Raw genomic sequence first — 17,541 nt, 5'->3', positions numbered from 1 at the left:
CATTGGGATTGAAAGAACAGAAAAATGTTAAAAATTGAATTTTGTACAAAAAAATATTACAGTGCGAACTAATTTTGATGTCATTCCGTAGTTAGACATACTCATGTTTCTTAATGAGGGGATACACTGTCTAGTATCAATACAAATAAACATTAGAGATGTTAACTAATACATATAAAACAAGGTTCAAGCTATTAATTAGATAAAATGTTTTCACTTTCAAAACTGCAATTGGAAACAAAAAAACTTGAATTTATTCTGAAAAAAATAAATAGACACGTATAATTTCAAAACTACGTTGATAGTTCAAATTTCTAAACAGCAATTCATCTAATGATTGTGCTAGAGAATAGTACAGCATGACGATACAGTTTCACTGATACACACTTTCCTATCCAGACCACATACGTAGAAGGTGTTTGTCCAAAACGAGGACACCCGGTATGTCACTTCATAAATGGGAACCACGCTCAGAACTTGACGCTGTTGGATTATTCTCCCGTTAGCGGACAGCTTTTCCCTAAAATAACAAGGCGGCTCGTTAATGTGCGTTCGCACATGATGTTCCGACCCGAGCTCATCTACATTTTTGACTAAAATGTCAACCAAATCAAGAGATAACAAAAATAGATGTTTGAGTTTAAAACAATCGTTACACATTCTATCTACTAATTGAATTACTAATGCCATGCTTCATTACAGCACCAACGTGACCTGACATTGAAGAGACTAGAAAAAAAATAGCACCAACAAAATTTTGGCGGCAAAAAATGAATATCTAAATTTAAAAGCACCTGGTAACAACGTCAAAATGCAGTCAGATAAAACCTTAACTACACAAGTTTACCTTTTACTAACTATACAGCAGATGAAAAGTTTTCTTAACGAGACTAGGTAACAAGCCGACAAAAAGAATGAACAGTGAGGCGAAACTTAAAAATTAATCAACATTTTTTGCACCAAGAAAATTCAAAAATCTTAAACATTGGTTTTTAATAAAAAAATCCTTGATAAATTACTAAAAAGTCATTACAAAACCAAAAGCACCCGTCTGTGGTCAGACTATGCCATAGAAACAAACTAAAGAGAAACTCAAAAAATTACAAACGATTTGCGAAAACACAAACCTTTGCTACCATTAAAATCAATAGCTATCATCTGAATATGTATTTTTAATTCAGTTGTTATTTCTGCTATTTCAGTTGAAGGATTTATACTGAAAGATTAAATAAGTTTACTTGGGCCACATTTAAAAACCATTGGGATCTGTTATTACGCGATTGTTCTGAAGGAAGAGAAAAACAAACGCAAAAAATGGCCATTCAATAAACGTTCAGAAAAACGAAACAACAGTGGCACATAATATCAATATATATGTTATTTCTTGAAATACACGAAATTCGATGGGACATCTGATTGATGAATAGAAGTTAAATTTGACGAAAGGAACCTATTCGCTATATACTGAATGTTTCGAGCAACATCATTCATTCAGTCCTCAATTACAAGCCTATGAGATCTGTGAGCAATTTACGGCTACCTAAAGAACAAAAACAGCGAATTCAGGAAAAAAAATTGAGCGACAAAAGGGTCGAAGGCATTAAAAAAATGAACTTTTCACTAAACACTCTTCAATTTTAAATTAATTTTTCAGGAGCAATGGGAAAACCTTTTTTATCAATATAATTTCAAAAAATCAACAAATATAAACAAATACATTAGACGCACGAAAATTGCGGGAAAACACGTATTATCAACGCCATTAAATTCATTAGCCTTCAACGGAAGCCAGTATATACAATAAATGATGCCTCGAGGGGACAATAAGTTTTTTTGCCAATCGTATTTCATCAATAAGACCTTACAACAAGTTAATGACTATGAAAACAACAACAGAGAGAGGCAAAAACCACAAATTCAGTAGAAAAGTGCCTGAAGAAAATGTCGAAGCAACTCAAATCATAAGCTCTTCCCTGAAAACTTTATTTATGATCCGTTGAACTTCTTCCCTAAACCAATAGGGACTCTCAGCAGTAAGATGATGTGATAAGATTTCAAAAGGATCGAAAAACAAAATAAAGTACCCAAAAAAAATATGAATTCTCGTGGCATTGATGTTTTAAAACTAATAGGTAGAAGATAAAACCGCTAACCAGATTAATTTTGGCTATAGTAGAACGGAAATGGATTCTGTTAGAACCAACAATGACCAAGAGTATTCACGAAAAAAAATTAGGAATGGTTGAATTTCAAAAAAGTTTCGAAAAATTATTTTTAAACCCTTAACAGCCAGTAAACTCAATCTTTCATCGGAGCTCAATGACGACGCTCAGATATAACCCATAGGGAGGAAAATGATGTCTGTCATGCATAGATAGTTAAAAAGACATCACAATAAGTCTTATGACAGAAAACAATAACAAAAACAGCAAAAACTAAAATTCAGTAGAAAAATGCGAGAAGAAAGTGTCGAAGACAATTAAACCATTAGCTATTCTCTGAAAACTTTCTCTGTGATCCACTGAACGTCCTCTCTAAGCCAATTGGATTACAATAATCTTTGGATAATGTGATAAAGAGTTCAAAAGTGACCAATAATTCAAAAAATCCAAAAAAAAAATTTAAAAAAATTGAAATCTTTGTCATTGAAGTCATATAACCAATAGCTAGAAGATAAAACAGCTAAACAGAATATTTTTAGTCGCAGTAAAAAGCAAGTGGGTCCAGTCAATACTGAAACTCACTAACAGTTCAAGAAAAATTTAGGAATTGTTATTGTTCAAATAAAATTTTCGAAAAGTGATTTTTATTTTAACAGACATTAAATTCAATAGCTTTCAACGGAAGTCAATAAAAACGCTCAAAGATGCCCCGGTGGCAGTACATTTATGTTTGTCATGCATAGGTATTCATTATGAGATCACAGAAAGTATAATGACTATTAAAACAACAAAAAAAAACAGGAGAAAACCAAAAAATCAGTAGAAGAGTGCAAGAAGAACGTGTCGAAGCCATTTAAACCATAAATTTTTGTTTAAAATTTTTATTGGTCATCCACAGAACATCGTTTTTAAGCTAATGGGAACTGTCAATATTTGGATAATGTGATAAGATTTCAAAAGTAACCAATAATACGTAAAAATCCAAAAAAAATTTTAAAAAATTGAAATTTTTTGTCATTGAAGTCATATAACCAATAGATAGAAGATAAAACCGCTAACCAGTTTAATTTTGGTTGCAGTAGGAAGGAAGAGGGTGCTCTCACCCCTGGACTGACTTACAATTCACTATAATAAGATTATGATTCTTTAATATTCAAAAAAAAATTCGAAAAATTATTTTTTAAGTCTTAACAGCCATTAGCCGCCCCCTCAATGAAATAGACATGTTCACTTAATGCTCATTATGGAACATATTGCACTGTTAGTCAATGAATCCCTACCATAGGACTCCAAAAAAAATAGTAAAACTTCAAAAAGAAATTCAAAATTTCATTCAAAATTACGAAAACTCAGAATCGAAGCCAAAAAAAAAACATGAGCAATTCCTTGAAAACGACGTTTTTTGTTCATTGCGCTTCATTCGACTATAAAGGAGTTTTGTCATTAATAGAACGTCGATATAAAATGTGACTTGTCTCTAGGTGACTTAAAAAAGCAAAAAAGAGAAAAGTTTTATTAAAAAAAGGGCTCTCAATTAGAGTTCGATTTTTTTTGATAGTGAACTTCCCTATGAGACCAGAACTAGTCTTTCTATCGCCTTGCATTCAACTTTTACGAACTCAAAATTTATTCTTTTTATAGAAATTTGAATTAATGTTTTCGTAAAAAAGATCTTAGTTTGAAGAAAATTGTACTAAAAGTGAACAATCATGCTAAAGATCCCATTGTTCACACAAAACTTCAATCCTCGATAACTCCTCGAAAAAAACGAAATTCAAAAAAATCTTTTTACTTTTGAATTCTACGCTGGACCAGCTTTTTAATGATACCACTCACATTTCTCTACGACGAATATATCGATCGGCCAAAATTCACTGAACAAAAAAAAAAAAACCCATTTGAGTATATAGTTCCTTCCCCCACAAGTGGGGTCGGAACAATTAATTTATCCAACATAAAAAGGATTCTGTTTGATAATGGTCTAAAATCGGTTCTTTCATTTAAGCAACCTCAGTAAAAGAAAAACGTAGCATACAGAAAAACGTAGCATACAGATAAACGTAGCATTCTACCAGAAAATTACCTTATAATTACATTCTAAATTACATAAGCTGTAAAACTGAAAAAATTGGAACTGTTACTGTTTTCAACTTTTTTTTAAATGGAATCTGCGTAAATTTGAAACAATTTAGGAGACGACTACCAAAATTTGATGAGCAAAAACTATTCTTTATCCTCTTAATTTTAAGTGTGTGGCGAGGGTTTTGGATGCCATTTCCCAACATTAAGTTACCTGTGACGTGTTCGAAGTGTTGCACTTTTGCCATCCATCAGTTTGTCTAAGTTGTTGGAGTCTGTGGCCTCTGCTGTCTCCTCCTCCCAGATCACCACCCCACGCAACTGATGCAAAAATCTAAAGAAATATGAAATTAGTCGAACTCATCAACCTAAACATTTTATAGACCTGCAGTGGCAAAATCCTACCTGAACGGCAAAAAATGACTGAAGCAAACATGCAACGGCAGTATAACCTTCTAAATTGTATCATAAGCCAAAATGATTTCATTCAAAAGCACTTTTCACTTGCAGTAATTCTTGAAAAAAAGCGCCAGCAATTACTTAAAGGTTACGTGACTCTGCTTGATAACTTCTGGCGTTTAATGGGAACCACGTAGCGGTTCAAGAAGTTAAGACAAAATTTCGAATGGAATTTTGCAGTCACGTAACCTCACTTAAAACACGCAACATGCAAAATTAAAAATCACGGAAGCAATTTCTGTCTATGTATAGCGGACCTTTAATTTCAATTCCTAGGGACTGTAAACTTTTCTCATTTTAAAACTTGTACGTGAGTGTTTTATATTAACAGAAGAGATCTTTCACTAAACCCAAATCCCATTAACGTTGGACCAATTGCTATTGAAGGAAAGGCTAGGTTTTGACTTTTGGCTGAGGGAGGTTAGCCTCAGAGGGAGAGGATACAAAAGGGGGAGAGGGTAAAAATGGAGGGGGGAGGAGGGTTCAGGAACGCCCTTTAAACCATCGAAATCTGCCTCCTCAAGCATTCTTCAGCAGCTTTTGCTCCTTAATGAGAGAGCCCCGTAAAGTTCTATGAGAGTTGACTAGACACTTAATGCTTTGCGCTTTACCAGTTCATTCCCTTTCTGAAGACGGAAAGTCAACTTTTTTCAACTCAACAGATCAAGAGAATGCTCTAATTTTTCAGCTAAAAGTCAAAACAGTCAAGCAAAAACTGTGAAGATAAAAACATGGCCAAAAGAATTCCGAAAACTACTCGAATTCGTCTTGGCGGAAAGAACTAGCCTTTCAAGCAACTAGTATCTATAGCCAAAAGGCAACAAAGCAGAGAAAAGCACATACCGACTAAAGAGATCAAATTCCTCTCAAACGAAAGACGGGTTAAGTTAATTGACAGGGGGTGTAGCCTGTATAAAATTTTGGATTAGAGAGGTATTCAAACCCACAACTTCCGGAGTTATAGACATAATCAAGAACCACTCGGCAATCTGCCCCTCATTTTAGCTTATCTTACAATAGCTTTTGTTTCAGCAAGACTTTATTTCTTAAGAGCAATTTCTGTCACGCAAATAAGAGCTATTTCTGTCAAGCGCGAAAAAGTATTGAAGTTGAAAGAAACTCAAAAAAATTCTAAAACAAAAGATCAAAAATGGTAAAGCAAAAACTTTGCATAAAGATACAAGTTTACAATAATTGCCTCACTTTGTTCCAGAGCAATTTATAAAAAAAAATCATAAGTCAAATAACAAAACAACAAAAAATAACTTTAAAAAATTCAACCCTAAAACTCTTTTTTCCTATAATACAAATACACATACAAAAGAAAAACTTTGTTTCCTGTAACCAAACAATAAAATTGCTCACATAATAGGAGGGAATAAGCCCACAACCATCTTTTATATTATATAAAAAGACAAGAAAAATTAGACAAGGAAAAAAATTAACGAATTTCATCTCTCAAATTCCATAGAAAACGGTTCTGCAGCACAAAAAATTCATCAAATTCGTCATAAAAGAATACCCACAATCATGAAATACCAATGACTAACAAAAACGCAATAAAAATGCCATGGGAAAAGATTGCTATGGCTGCTTAAAAACCGCAAAGATGAATAAAATTCAAATTAGCGTTAAATTCTCTCTAAAAAAACTCTCTTTCACTTTCTTTGAAAAGATTCATTGCAAGACATAGAAAACAGCTATGAAAACTGTGATCCCACGCTACATGCTGTTGGAGGTCTGCTCCGATTGGAGAAGATTCTATATCGGATACTTTAGTATCTGATGGTAGATATGATCTATCTACTATAACAAATGACCGTAAGTCTTGTTCCCTGGGGATTTCTGTATGTGTGAGCTCCAGTGTATAAACTGAACTTTCGACTTTCAAAAGAATTAAGTTCAAGAATTTATTCTTGGCCACGAACCGACTGTATCTTTTCGGTTTTAAATTCGTCTGCACTATACATAAGTGTGAAAGCGCGATCTAACGCAAACTACCTGCTACGTGACAGGCGTTAAAATGAACAGCTTACAATTCTCAACTCACGACTCTCCTATTGGAGATAACATATGTACAAGTGAAAATAAGTCTATAGCATAAGAGTTTATAAATAAAGAGACTACTACTTGTAGGCCTGGTTACAAGGATGGAGTTTTAAGTGGTCCGGATGGAGCCGGTATCTCACTTCCCCCTCTTCTGAAGAAATCCACTTTATTGGATTTCGTTTACTGCCCTGATGTCTTCATCGTCGAGGTCTGAAATTGTATCAGGTTGAGGTGATGAAGGGGGAGTTTTGTAAATCAGTGAGCTAACTGGGCTCTTTAGGGTCTCCACTTGGGGGTGTGTTGTTATTGGCAGGTCGTCTTGTTTATCTTCTTCTTTGTTAGCAGAGGTTGTTTCCGTGTGGGTTCGTTGTTGTAATTCTGCAACAACATTGTCTCCTATCGGGGCTTGCTCCGTTTGGATGAGGTCGGTGATGCTTTCTTCGTTAGGAGAATTTGACGAGTCCAAGAATATCACTTGTGTTTCCGGAGTGTTGGTTGTGTTTTGTTGATCTGGTGTTACATTGGTAGCGTTTTCGGCGTTCATTGTATTTATCTTTTTGACAATTTTGTCAATTTTCTTTGTGGACTTGTTGAAGTCTAATTTTTCATTGGTATTAAATGCGTTGTTGTTGTCCAACGTTGCAATGAGTTGGGGTTCTCGTGTTCGTGGGCTTATTGAGCTCGTTTCCATGAAATCGGTTGGATCGTTGCTTGCTATGATTTCGTACGGGTCATTACTTGTGGGTTCGGCGTCGACGTTAAATATCTGGATTGATGGTGGCTGCGGTATGGGGGTATTGAAAATCAGGAAGGACCTGTTTGTGTCCGTGTCCGATGTTGCTGATTGTAGTCTCCGTGTGGAGGCAGTTAGTGATTGTCTTAAAGCTGCCTGTTTTGCTTTGAACTGAGGTGCTTTGTTTACTCTTGGGCTTTTTGCCTCCCTTTGGATGTTTGAATTTCGGTTGTTGTTGTTCCTTTTGATTTTTTGTTGCTATCTTTAGTATTTTCTCTTTCGACCATTTTGTTTGCTGTTTCTTTCTTGTATATCCTCCTTTTGGGTTTGCTACTTGTCTCGATTTCTGATCTTGGTCTTCTGGGTGCGCTTGTTGTTGGTGGATTTAATATTCGCGATGTTCCTGGGATTTCTTGAGGTTTGTTTGTTGTTGGATGACTTCCCATTGCTACCGGTGCGCTGTTTTGTTTAGCTTGTTTGGCTTCTTCTAAACAGAATTTTCTGATTTTTCCTGGTTCCTTCTATATTCGCCTATGGTTTAACATGCTACCATGTGGATCAAGCGTGGCTTTGTTTCTGGTAATGGCTTAGTTTCGGTAGCAATTGCAATGTTTTCTTATTACCGTATTTTTTCTTAACGGGTTATCAATTGTTATGATATGTGGAGTATACTTTGTTATTGTGCCGTCTGGTATAATATTCCATTGGGGTGCTAGTGTGTTTATTGGTTCTATGGTTTTTCTAGCAATTGATTTACGAGCTACATTACGTTTATTGTATATTATTTTTTTTGTCTTATCTCCTATGGAGAAATGGAGTTCTGAATGCGTTACCTTACTTGGTGATTTGGTAATTAGTGGTTGGTTTTCAGAGTCATCAGAATCAATTTGTGTGAGAAGGATGCTTTGTGTGGTTTCCCTGTTATATTGGATATCCAATTCGTCTTCCGAACTTCCATCCCTTCTCCACATTTCTTCTCGCGTCAGAGAATCGTGGCGTAGAAGTTTCTTGTCTAAACAATTACTTTTAAGTTTTTTATATGATAGATTTTTGTTAGATGGTTTAGTGAGCATATTCGACAGTTCTGTATTTGGTTTTCTGCCAAAATGTGCCTCGAATGGGGTAACTTTTGCTGTTTTGTTAGGAATAAGGCGTATGTTCTCAATTACACTTGCTATTCTAGCGTTTAGGGTTTCGGAGCTCCACATGGGGTCGATATCTAATACTGCCAAGCAACGTTTTAGTGTTTGTATTAGTCTCTCTACCATTCCTGTACCCCTATGGTCTCCAGCTGAAGCTAATATCAGTTTAATATTTTTATTTTTAGAATATTTCAAATTCTTTTGCCTTAAACGCTTGTGCTTGGTCGCAGCGTATTGACCGTGGAATCCCCTGTATTTTGCAATATCGTTCTAGGTAATCAATTGCAGTATCTGTGTCCAATTATGAAAAATGTTTCTGCGTTAGGGTATCGTGAGAGACGATCTACTGTAACTAAAATATAATTATTTTATGTACTATTTTTGTATGGTATGGGGCCGGCAAACTCCATTTGGATTTCTTGGTTTGGCTCCGTAAGGCTAGGTAGATGTTCTAGTTGTGTTTCAGGGATTAATGCTTTAAGATTTTTACCTTTATCTATACATTGTCTGCAAGCTTTAGCTTTGGAGACGATCTCCGAGTGGATATGTGGCCACCATATCAATTTGGCAAGTGCGAGCATTCCCGCTTGGCCGGGGTGTTTGTGGTGGATTGTATCCAGATTTAGTTGTTTTAGACGGGATGGTATGACTAAATGATTGTCGTATAATAGGCAGTTTGTTAGTGTAACTGAAAAGTCCCTTCTAATTCGATAATAAAGAGGGTTTACTTTTTTGAGGTCCTCCCAGTTCTCTGTATTTACATAATCAATGATAACTTTAGCTCCTTTTGTGACGCCTCTGCTATAAATTCTTCATTGAATACTTTTGTAAGGTTTTGCCGGTATAAAGGGGTTGGTAAATCGTTGTATGCTGTAAATGATTCGCTGTGTTTGGTTGGATCCAATGGGTCTAGGCCCTTTCCTTTTTTTGAGGTGTATTCTGTTTGAGTACTTGAGGATTTGAATGTTTTTGGGGATTCTGAAATGTCCATTTGGGTAATTTTTGTTTGTTGGGGGCTCTATTTCTTTTTAGAATTGGTACTTTGAATGTATCCCGTAGTGGGTTTTGCCTTGTTGTAATGGCTACTAAGTTTTTACTATCTATGAAAGTTGTATTGTTTGAATTTGATGAGTGAATATAATGTGAATCAGAGTGTAACTTGTTTTCGATTGAATTAAGGCCAAAAGCGTTTGAAGCTATGTTGTAAATCTGTTTTGGATTAATTACGTCATTGCTGACTTGTTTTGTGTCTGCGCTCTGATTGGTTGTTTGATTTGCTCCATTTGGAGTTAGTGCGTTGCGTAGAAGAGTAAATTTTATTTCGTCTATGGTATTTATCACAAAGTTTTTGTCTTCTTCAGAGGGGAGAATTGGTTCTCCGGATGGATTTCTGCTTAAGTAATCGGCAAATCCCATGTTTTTGCCTGGGACATGTTCTACTGTAAAATGAAACGGTAGTAGTCGGTCTACCCATCGTGTCAATCTGCTTTGATATGTTTTATTTCCTCTGTTTTCTTTTAGTACTGTAAATTCCTCTGTTTTCTTTAATGCTTGGTGGACCGTTTGGAGTCTGAATTCGGACCCGTGTTAGTAATATTTGAAATGTTCCAACGACCAGACTACAGCTAATAGTTCTAGTTCGTTAGTACTATATCGCGATTCTAGATTGTTCAGGAAGCGGCTAGCAAAGGCTATTGTTTCCCATGTGCTACCGCATTTTTGTTCTAAGCATGCTCCTAGGCCTTTTTTGCTCGCGTCACATCGTACTCTAGTTTGTTTCGTTGTATCGAAATGTTAATTTTCTGTTAACTTTTTTGTTCCTTGATTTGATTAAATGCTTTCGTGTGTTGTTCTTTCCAATCTAGTTTGTTTTGTGATTTTAGCTAGATTGGGAATAAATTTTATTAGATGATGGATGCAACCCATAAAAGGTCGGAGTTGTTTTAGCGTTTTTGGGTTTACAAAACTTGTTATTGCGTCGCATTTTTGTTTTGTTGGAGTTACTCCGTTTGGAGTAATTGTGAACCCGAGCCATATAATTTCGTCTTCGGCGAATTCGCATTTTTGTAGGCTGATAGCTAAATTTTCTTCGTTTAGTCCTTGTAGTATTTTATCTATTTCTTTTTCGTGTTCGTCAACGTTCCTTTAGTTATTATTAGGATGTCGTCCAAATAAGCAAATTTTGAATTTATATCGTGTAGTGTTTTATCGATTGTTTTCTGGAACGTTGCTGGCATATCTGTCAGCCCATAGAAGCCGTTAATGAATCTATATGTACCAGTAGCTTTTCCTCCTAGTATGTTAAAGTTACAGTGTTTCTTGATGTTATCATCTAGAGGAATTTGGCTGTAAGCGTACTCTTAAGTCAATTTTCGAAAATAGGTATTTTCCTTGTTTGGGTTTTCTTTCGGATATGTATACTGCTACAGAGTCCATTAGATGGTCAATGCTTTGCATTTGGTATTTGTTTTTGTGGATGGCATCATTTAATTTTTTGGAGTCCAAAGCTATTTTAACCGATTTGTCTTTTTTCACGGTTATCACAACAGGGCTTATAAATAGTTCGTCCGAGCACTTTTCTAATTTTATAATTTGTTTATCGTCTATTAATTTTTTGAGTTTGTTTTCAACTTTTTCGAGGAGGTGTAAGGGGACTCGTCGACCTTTATGTTGGGATGGGGTATATTCCGATTTGAAGATCGATTTTGCGATGTGGTTTTTTGAACGACCTAGCCGAGTGCATAAATGTGGGTATTTTTGCAATACCCATTTTATTATATTTTTCTCCGTTTGGAGTTCGGAAATTAGTTTGAAGTGCTTACCGGTGTTTTTTGAAGCATTGAGGGTGATCCGCAGTTTTGCCAGTAGATCTCTGCCAGTAGATCATGTTGTTCGTTTTGTTGTTTACAATAAAGACATTGCAGCTCTTTGCTGTCCACGACCCTGACTATGTCAATTATAAGAACACCTTTAATTTCGATGTTGTTATTGTTGAAGCATTTGTAGATTGTGTTCTCTGTGAACTTTTCTATTCTTGTAATTTGAATCTCCTTTTGGAGTTGTAGTGCTATCTCCTGGTTTATAAACGAGCGGGATGAGCCAGTATCTGCGAGCCACTGTAATTTGTGTGCCTGTGTTGTTGTTTTTACTCCGAATTCTCCGCTGGGTTCTTTATTGACTAAGTCGTTTTTCTGTGGGAAGAAGTGTATTGGGCGAATTATGTTTATGTTTGCCCAGTCTTCATGTAGTTCTTTGATATAGAGTGCAGCTTCGGCGTCTACGCTTTCATCTGTTTGTTCGCTCTGTTTTTTCTTGATTAATGTTCCTTTCTCTTTTTGTTTGTTGTTGTTTGTAGCTTTGTGCCGTGCTGGATTGTGGCATGCGTGGTGGCCGGCGTTCTGGCATCTTTGCTGTACACAATGATGTGTAGTGTCCAGCTTTTCTGCATATTTTGGATGTTGTTTTTGCAGGGCATGTTTGTTGATGAGCTAAAGAGAATGTTCCTCCGCATTTCCAACATGGATTTGGTTACTGTTGTGTGTTTTGGGGGTATGTTCTTTGTTTGTTTGAACGAACATATGAAACTGTATTCCAGTTTGTGATTTGATCTGTGGATCTCCTGTTGGTCCGCTAGTCCTCTCTCTCTCTCTCTGTTAACCGCGTAATTTAATGCCTGTTGGGGTGTACGCGTCTCCGATAGAAGTTCCATTTGTATGTTTGAATTCTCATATTCGATATGAATATGTCTTTCATTAGATCTTCTTTGAGCTTTTCGAATTTGCAGTGTGCCCCTTGTTCCTGAAGGCGACTATAGAAAGTTTCAAATGATTCGTTGGGCTGTTGCATTGTCTTGAAGCATTGGAATCGATCGAACGTTCTGTTTCGTGGACGGGTGAATGTCAGTGTTAATTCATGTACTAGCTCATTGGTGGTACACCGCTCTATTCTTGCGTGCGGGCTTCTTTGATGGAATGTCCTATTACCTTCCAATTCTAGGGAAAGGTAGATGAGGCTTTTGACCTTTAGGTCTGCCTCGTCCCACGGGGTTCTATCGATCATGGGCCATTTTGTTCTAGTCGTTTACATTCATTTTCCCAATCCACTTTTATGGGTTCATTTCGCTGGTCTCTTTGTCTTTCTTCATCTGCTGTTTCCCCGTCAAACGGTTCTTCGTAGGTTGGGAGTGTTGGGTAGGGTAATTCTGTTCTTGATGGCTTCAAGAGTTTGTCAACCTGTAGGTTATCTCTTGCCATTATTGCCATCTTTAATGTGCCAAACCATGTGCTCCATTCTATTGGTGGGTTGGCCCCTGTCTCCCAAAATGGTGGTACTCCGAGAGGAGTTTTTATCGCTGACTGCGTCATGTGATCCCGCGCTATATGCTGTTGGAGGCCTGCTCCGATTGGAGATTCTATATCGGATACTTTAGTATCTGATGGTAGATATGATCTATCTGCTAAAACGGTTGACCGTAAGTCTTGTTCCCTGGGGATTTCTGTATGTGTAAGCTCCAGTGTATAAAATGAACTTTCGACTTTCATAAGAATTAAGTTCAAGAATTTATTCTTGGCCACGAACCGACTGTATCTTTTCGGTTTTAAATTCGTCTGCACTATACACAAGTGTGAAAGCGCGATCTAACGCAAACTACCTGCTACGTGACAGGCGTTAAAATGAACAGCTTACAACTCTCAACTCACGACTCTCCTATTGGAGATAACATATGTACAAGTGAAAATAATTATATAGCATAAGAGTTTATAAATAAAGATACTACTACTTGTAGGCTTGGTTACAAGGATGGAGTTTTAAAAGGTCCGGATAGGGCCGGTATCTCAAAAAAGAAAGCATTTTCTCTTTTCTAAGCTATACGAATCTGTTAACCCAAACAACTTTCTCTACTTCATTCAGTCAATGAAATTCCGGTTGTTTGTTTTCTCATTCATCAAAAAAGGTAGCTAGAAGAATTCCGGAGACGAGGCGAAGGGTCCTCTTTGACAAAAACATGAGCCACAATACACGTATTATCTAACAGATCAACTCAGGTACACAACAAAAAGATATTAAGTAAAATATAAAAATTTGCCAAAAACTATTTTAAACTAAAATTTAGAAAAATTCTGCGTTTACTGCAGGTACACATAAAATCTGAACAAACTCACAATTTGCTCACATAACACTATGCAAGCCTTAGTAAGCTCACAAAAATCTTCATTTTTGAAGAAAGCGATTACACTACAAAACGATTACACTGCAAGAATTTGACATTTAATGAATTTATCTTCATTTTTTGTCATATTTCATAACAAAACTGATCTAGACCAATAAAAATGTAATTAGTTGTTAACTAAAAAATGTCTGCGAGTATTAGCCGTCTACTCAGTTTCCAATAAAAACACAAGTAGAAAAAAATCGCTAAAATAAGCTAAAAATCAGCAAACATCGAAATACCTCAACATTGGCTTCAAAAAACTAATCATAATCACCAAAAAAAACTTCATCAAAAAAACGCCATCAAAGCAACCTTAATAATACAACTCCAGCCAATTTAAGAAATTAAAATAAATTTTTTAACTACAAAAACTGCTTGAAAAACACGCATGTGACCGAAAACTTCCGCTCGCTCAGAAATTTTTTTCCAGTATTCCGCTTAATATTCCGCTCTCTCGAAAACAGCGGTGTGACAAAAAAACACTCTTCGCACGACTTCAAATTTATTCACCACACAGACCAATACAATTTAAACGTGTTTAATTTCCTGCTTCAAATCATTCCAATTAAACGAAAACCCAAAAACATGCTCAACAGATTGCCGGAAAAAAGCCGCCGTTGATTCCCATTACCAAGATTGGGATTGAAAGAAGAGAAAATACTAGTGAAATAATTTTTGTACAAAAAATTTCGAAGCGCGAGCTATTTTGATGTAATTTTGGAGCTGAACATACTCTTGTTTCGTAGTGAGACGACACAGGGGCTAGTATCAATACCAATAAGGATTAGAGATGGTAACTAAGAACAAAGCTCAATTAACGGGCATCTAAAATCGGGCTTTATAAGTTTATCCCGTCTCTATTTCTGATTTCTCTTTTTGATACTGATTCTATTTATTTTGAAATGCTTTGCCGAGCAACTGCTGTCGTAAAGCACTTTTAGCAGAATGAGAGAAGAGTGAAACTAGCCTAGACAAGTCAAATAGATTTCACGCAAAATGTTGAACAAGGTGTGAACTAAGGTAAAGCAAAAAATTTTTATTCGACGAATTAAAACAAAGCAGGACAACTCCTGGAATACAATTCAAAGAATTGTATTACGTTATGACCTGACAATCATTAACTACGCATTAAAAAGCAAATGAGAGCTGTTAGTGATGAGACTAAGCAATAAAACAACACCAGAACAAAAACAAGAAATTAAATCCTTTTTAACTTTTTCAAAAGGCAGGATTAATATCAAACACAGCCAGCAGATTGCCGGAAAATAACCACCGTTGACGCGCTTGATGCACATCGTGATTGAAATAAAAAAAGATGAATTGACTGATTTTTTTTGTCAAGTGTTCTATTTCGGAGCGCAGTTTCAGTTGGATTCTACAACTATACTTAATTCAGCTTCTAAACTGAAAAGTATTCAGCCTAATACCATTGTCAGCTGCCAAACTTTGATAACCTATTTCTCAATGACTTAATGACTGGGCTTTATCGGTTTGTCCCGTCTCTTTTGATTTTGCTCTTTTGACCTTGACCGTATTATATAACTTGCGTAATTCATTGAGTGAATGGATTTTAAAACCATTCAGTTGAAACGATGAGTGATGTGAAACAGAAGCCAAACGTGAAAGTCGTGATTTATGTAAAACGAAAAACGTGATCCAAAAGTAAAGCGAATAAAAAAAGGAGAGCACCTAAATAATAGCCGTTGAGAGGCTGACGGCAGCTATTAAAAACAACTGCTATGAAATCAAACTGTCAACGACATTCCTGTACTTCTCATTAGCAACTTGTCATTAAATGTCGATGAGTCCTCTCACTAATAAAATTAAATAATAAGACGATAATAACCAAAAATCGCAATTAAACCAACTCGCTGAAACTTTTTGAAAACACTTAGTAAAAAAGTCACAGAACGCAACGGCTACTGAAAAATACATTTACATCAATTATTTGAGTCTTCAATGAGACCTGTCATCAATGAGATTAGGTGATAAGACAGCCATATATATACAACAAACACTAGCCATACTAAAAAAATTACAATCGTTTAAGTCACAGAAAGCAAAAGCTATGAACGGAAAAACATGCTTTAATTGAAGCCTTTTTGGCAACCAATGAGACCTGTCGATAATGAGACTAAGTTAGGACGACAAAGTTGATAAGAAATACTGGCAAAACTCAAAACAATCGGTAATCATTATTGAAAATAATTAGTGTCAAAGTCATAGAAAGCACAAGCTTTGAACAAAAACGGTTAAATCGATAATCTTAACCCCTATTAGCAGCACCAGAGACCTGTCCCGAATGAGATTAAATGATAACACATCAAAAATTACAGTAAATACTCGCAGAACTGAAAAACACTCAAAATTCTTGAGAAAAAGTAAAGTCAAAGTCATGAAAACCACTAGCTGTCAGCTCGAGCCATTAAATAGGTTGTTTTCCCCTTCAAAAACTCAAGCAATGGCAAATAGGCACAATTATAACACATATGTACCGTCTTGAAAGCACTGAACGAGAGGAAACTGAAAACATAAGTCAAATTAACGCACCTGCAAAAAACATCAAAAACCGCCAAATTGATCAAACACCAATTTCTCACTCCACTTTAAAAGTATTTAAATAGTCACGCCTTAAAACTACTCGATTTTGCACTCCCTTTACTATTTAATATTTCAATGCGACTAAGAATTGCTCTCGAACGACTAGTGGGAGCTCTAATGAATTGCAGCCTGCTTCAATCGAGGGGGGGGAGGGAGGGGAGGAGGGAGCCTAAATGGGACTAAGAAGTTCAATAGTAGGCTTTAAATAACCACATTAGAGGTTAGCATATACCACTATTAAGATTTAAAGTAAAAAATGGCACCAGTTTTGGCGCACTTTTCATTTGACTTTTAGTTTTAAATTGCCACCAATTGAGTTCAGCTGCTTGAAATTGTGATTGAGAGAGAATTTTAGATCACGCAAAACGCAAAAAGTCAAGGTCATATAGTAAGTCCCATAAAGTTGCAACGCAAGCTAACGTTCGAAAAGCTCGGGCATGCAAATGAGCAGTGTTTTGGTAGCTATCTGCATGTTTTAAATTTGAACTTTGACCTTTGAAACGTTCGATAGCGTTGCAACTTTATGGGACTGACTATAAAAGTCACTCGAAAAGTCAAGATTTTCAAGCAAAAATTTGGCATAAAAAAGACACACGTTTACAATAATTGCTATGAACTTCGTTCAAGAGCAATTAAACAACAAAAACCATAACCGATAAAACTGACCAAACCGATATAACCGACCAAACGATAAAAACGAGAACCGTATGTCCGGGGCGCAAAAACAAAACGGATCGCCAGAATACAAACATTTCAAAAACAATTGGTATTCAATTCATCAACAATAAGAGCGTAAAAAGTGAACACCACAAAGCAGATTGCCGGAATAACAAAAATAATTGGTTTTCAAGTCATCCAAAAGAATAGCGCAATAATAAAACGTGAAGCGCAAAAACTTTGGCGCACTAAAATGCCCGTGAGAACTGTTATAATAAACAAAGCGCATTCACAGGAAAACCAACAGCAACGGGAAGAACTCATAAATCTACCAAAATTTTCTGAAAACAAATACCATTAAAGTTATCAAAACTACAGCCTCATTAGCACACGATGACCGTTGTCATTAATAGTATAAATGGTAGTATAAATAGTATTATTAGTATA

The 17,541-nt window shown here is 35.9% G+C and overlaps 1 protein-coding gene across 1 annotated transcript in view; it reads right to left on the bottom strand.

The window, feature by feature from the left end:
- Nucleotides 1–240: 240 nt before the first annotated feature.
- The window catches only part of LOC142337107 (uncharacterized), an 84,976-nt gene continuing 67,675 nt past the window's right edge, over nucleotides 241–17,541 (bottom strand). Inside the window, exons 8-9 of the mRNA XM_075386198.1 lie at nucleotides 4,456–4,575; nucleotides 241–520 (exon numbers count right to left, since the gene is read on the bottom strand). Coding sequence (XP_075242313.1) covers nucleotides 343–520; nucleotides 4,456–4,575 — 298 coding nt within the window. The 3' untranslated portion in view covers nucleotides 241–342. The remainder of the gene's footprint in view (nucleotides 521–4,455; nucleotides 4,576–17,541) is intronic.

Source organism: Convolutriloba macropyga, chromosome 3, assembly GCF_964194025.1.
Source record: "Convolutriloba macropyga chromosome 3, txConMacr16.3, whole genome shotgun sequence".
Lineage (NCBI taxonomy): Eukaryota > Metazoa > Xenacoelomorpha > Acoela > Convolutidae > Convolutriloba > Convolutriloba macropyga.
The sequence above is the reverse complement of the archived record's forward strand: the minus strand, read 5'-3'. Positions and strand labels throughout refer to the sequence as shown.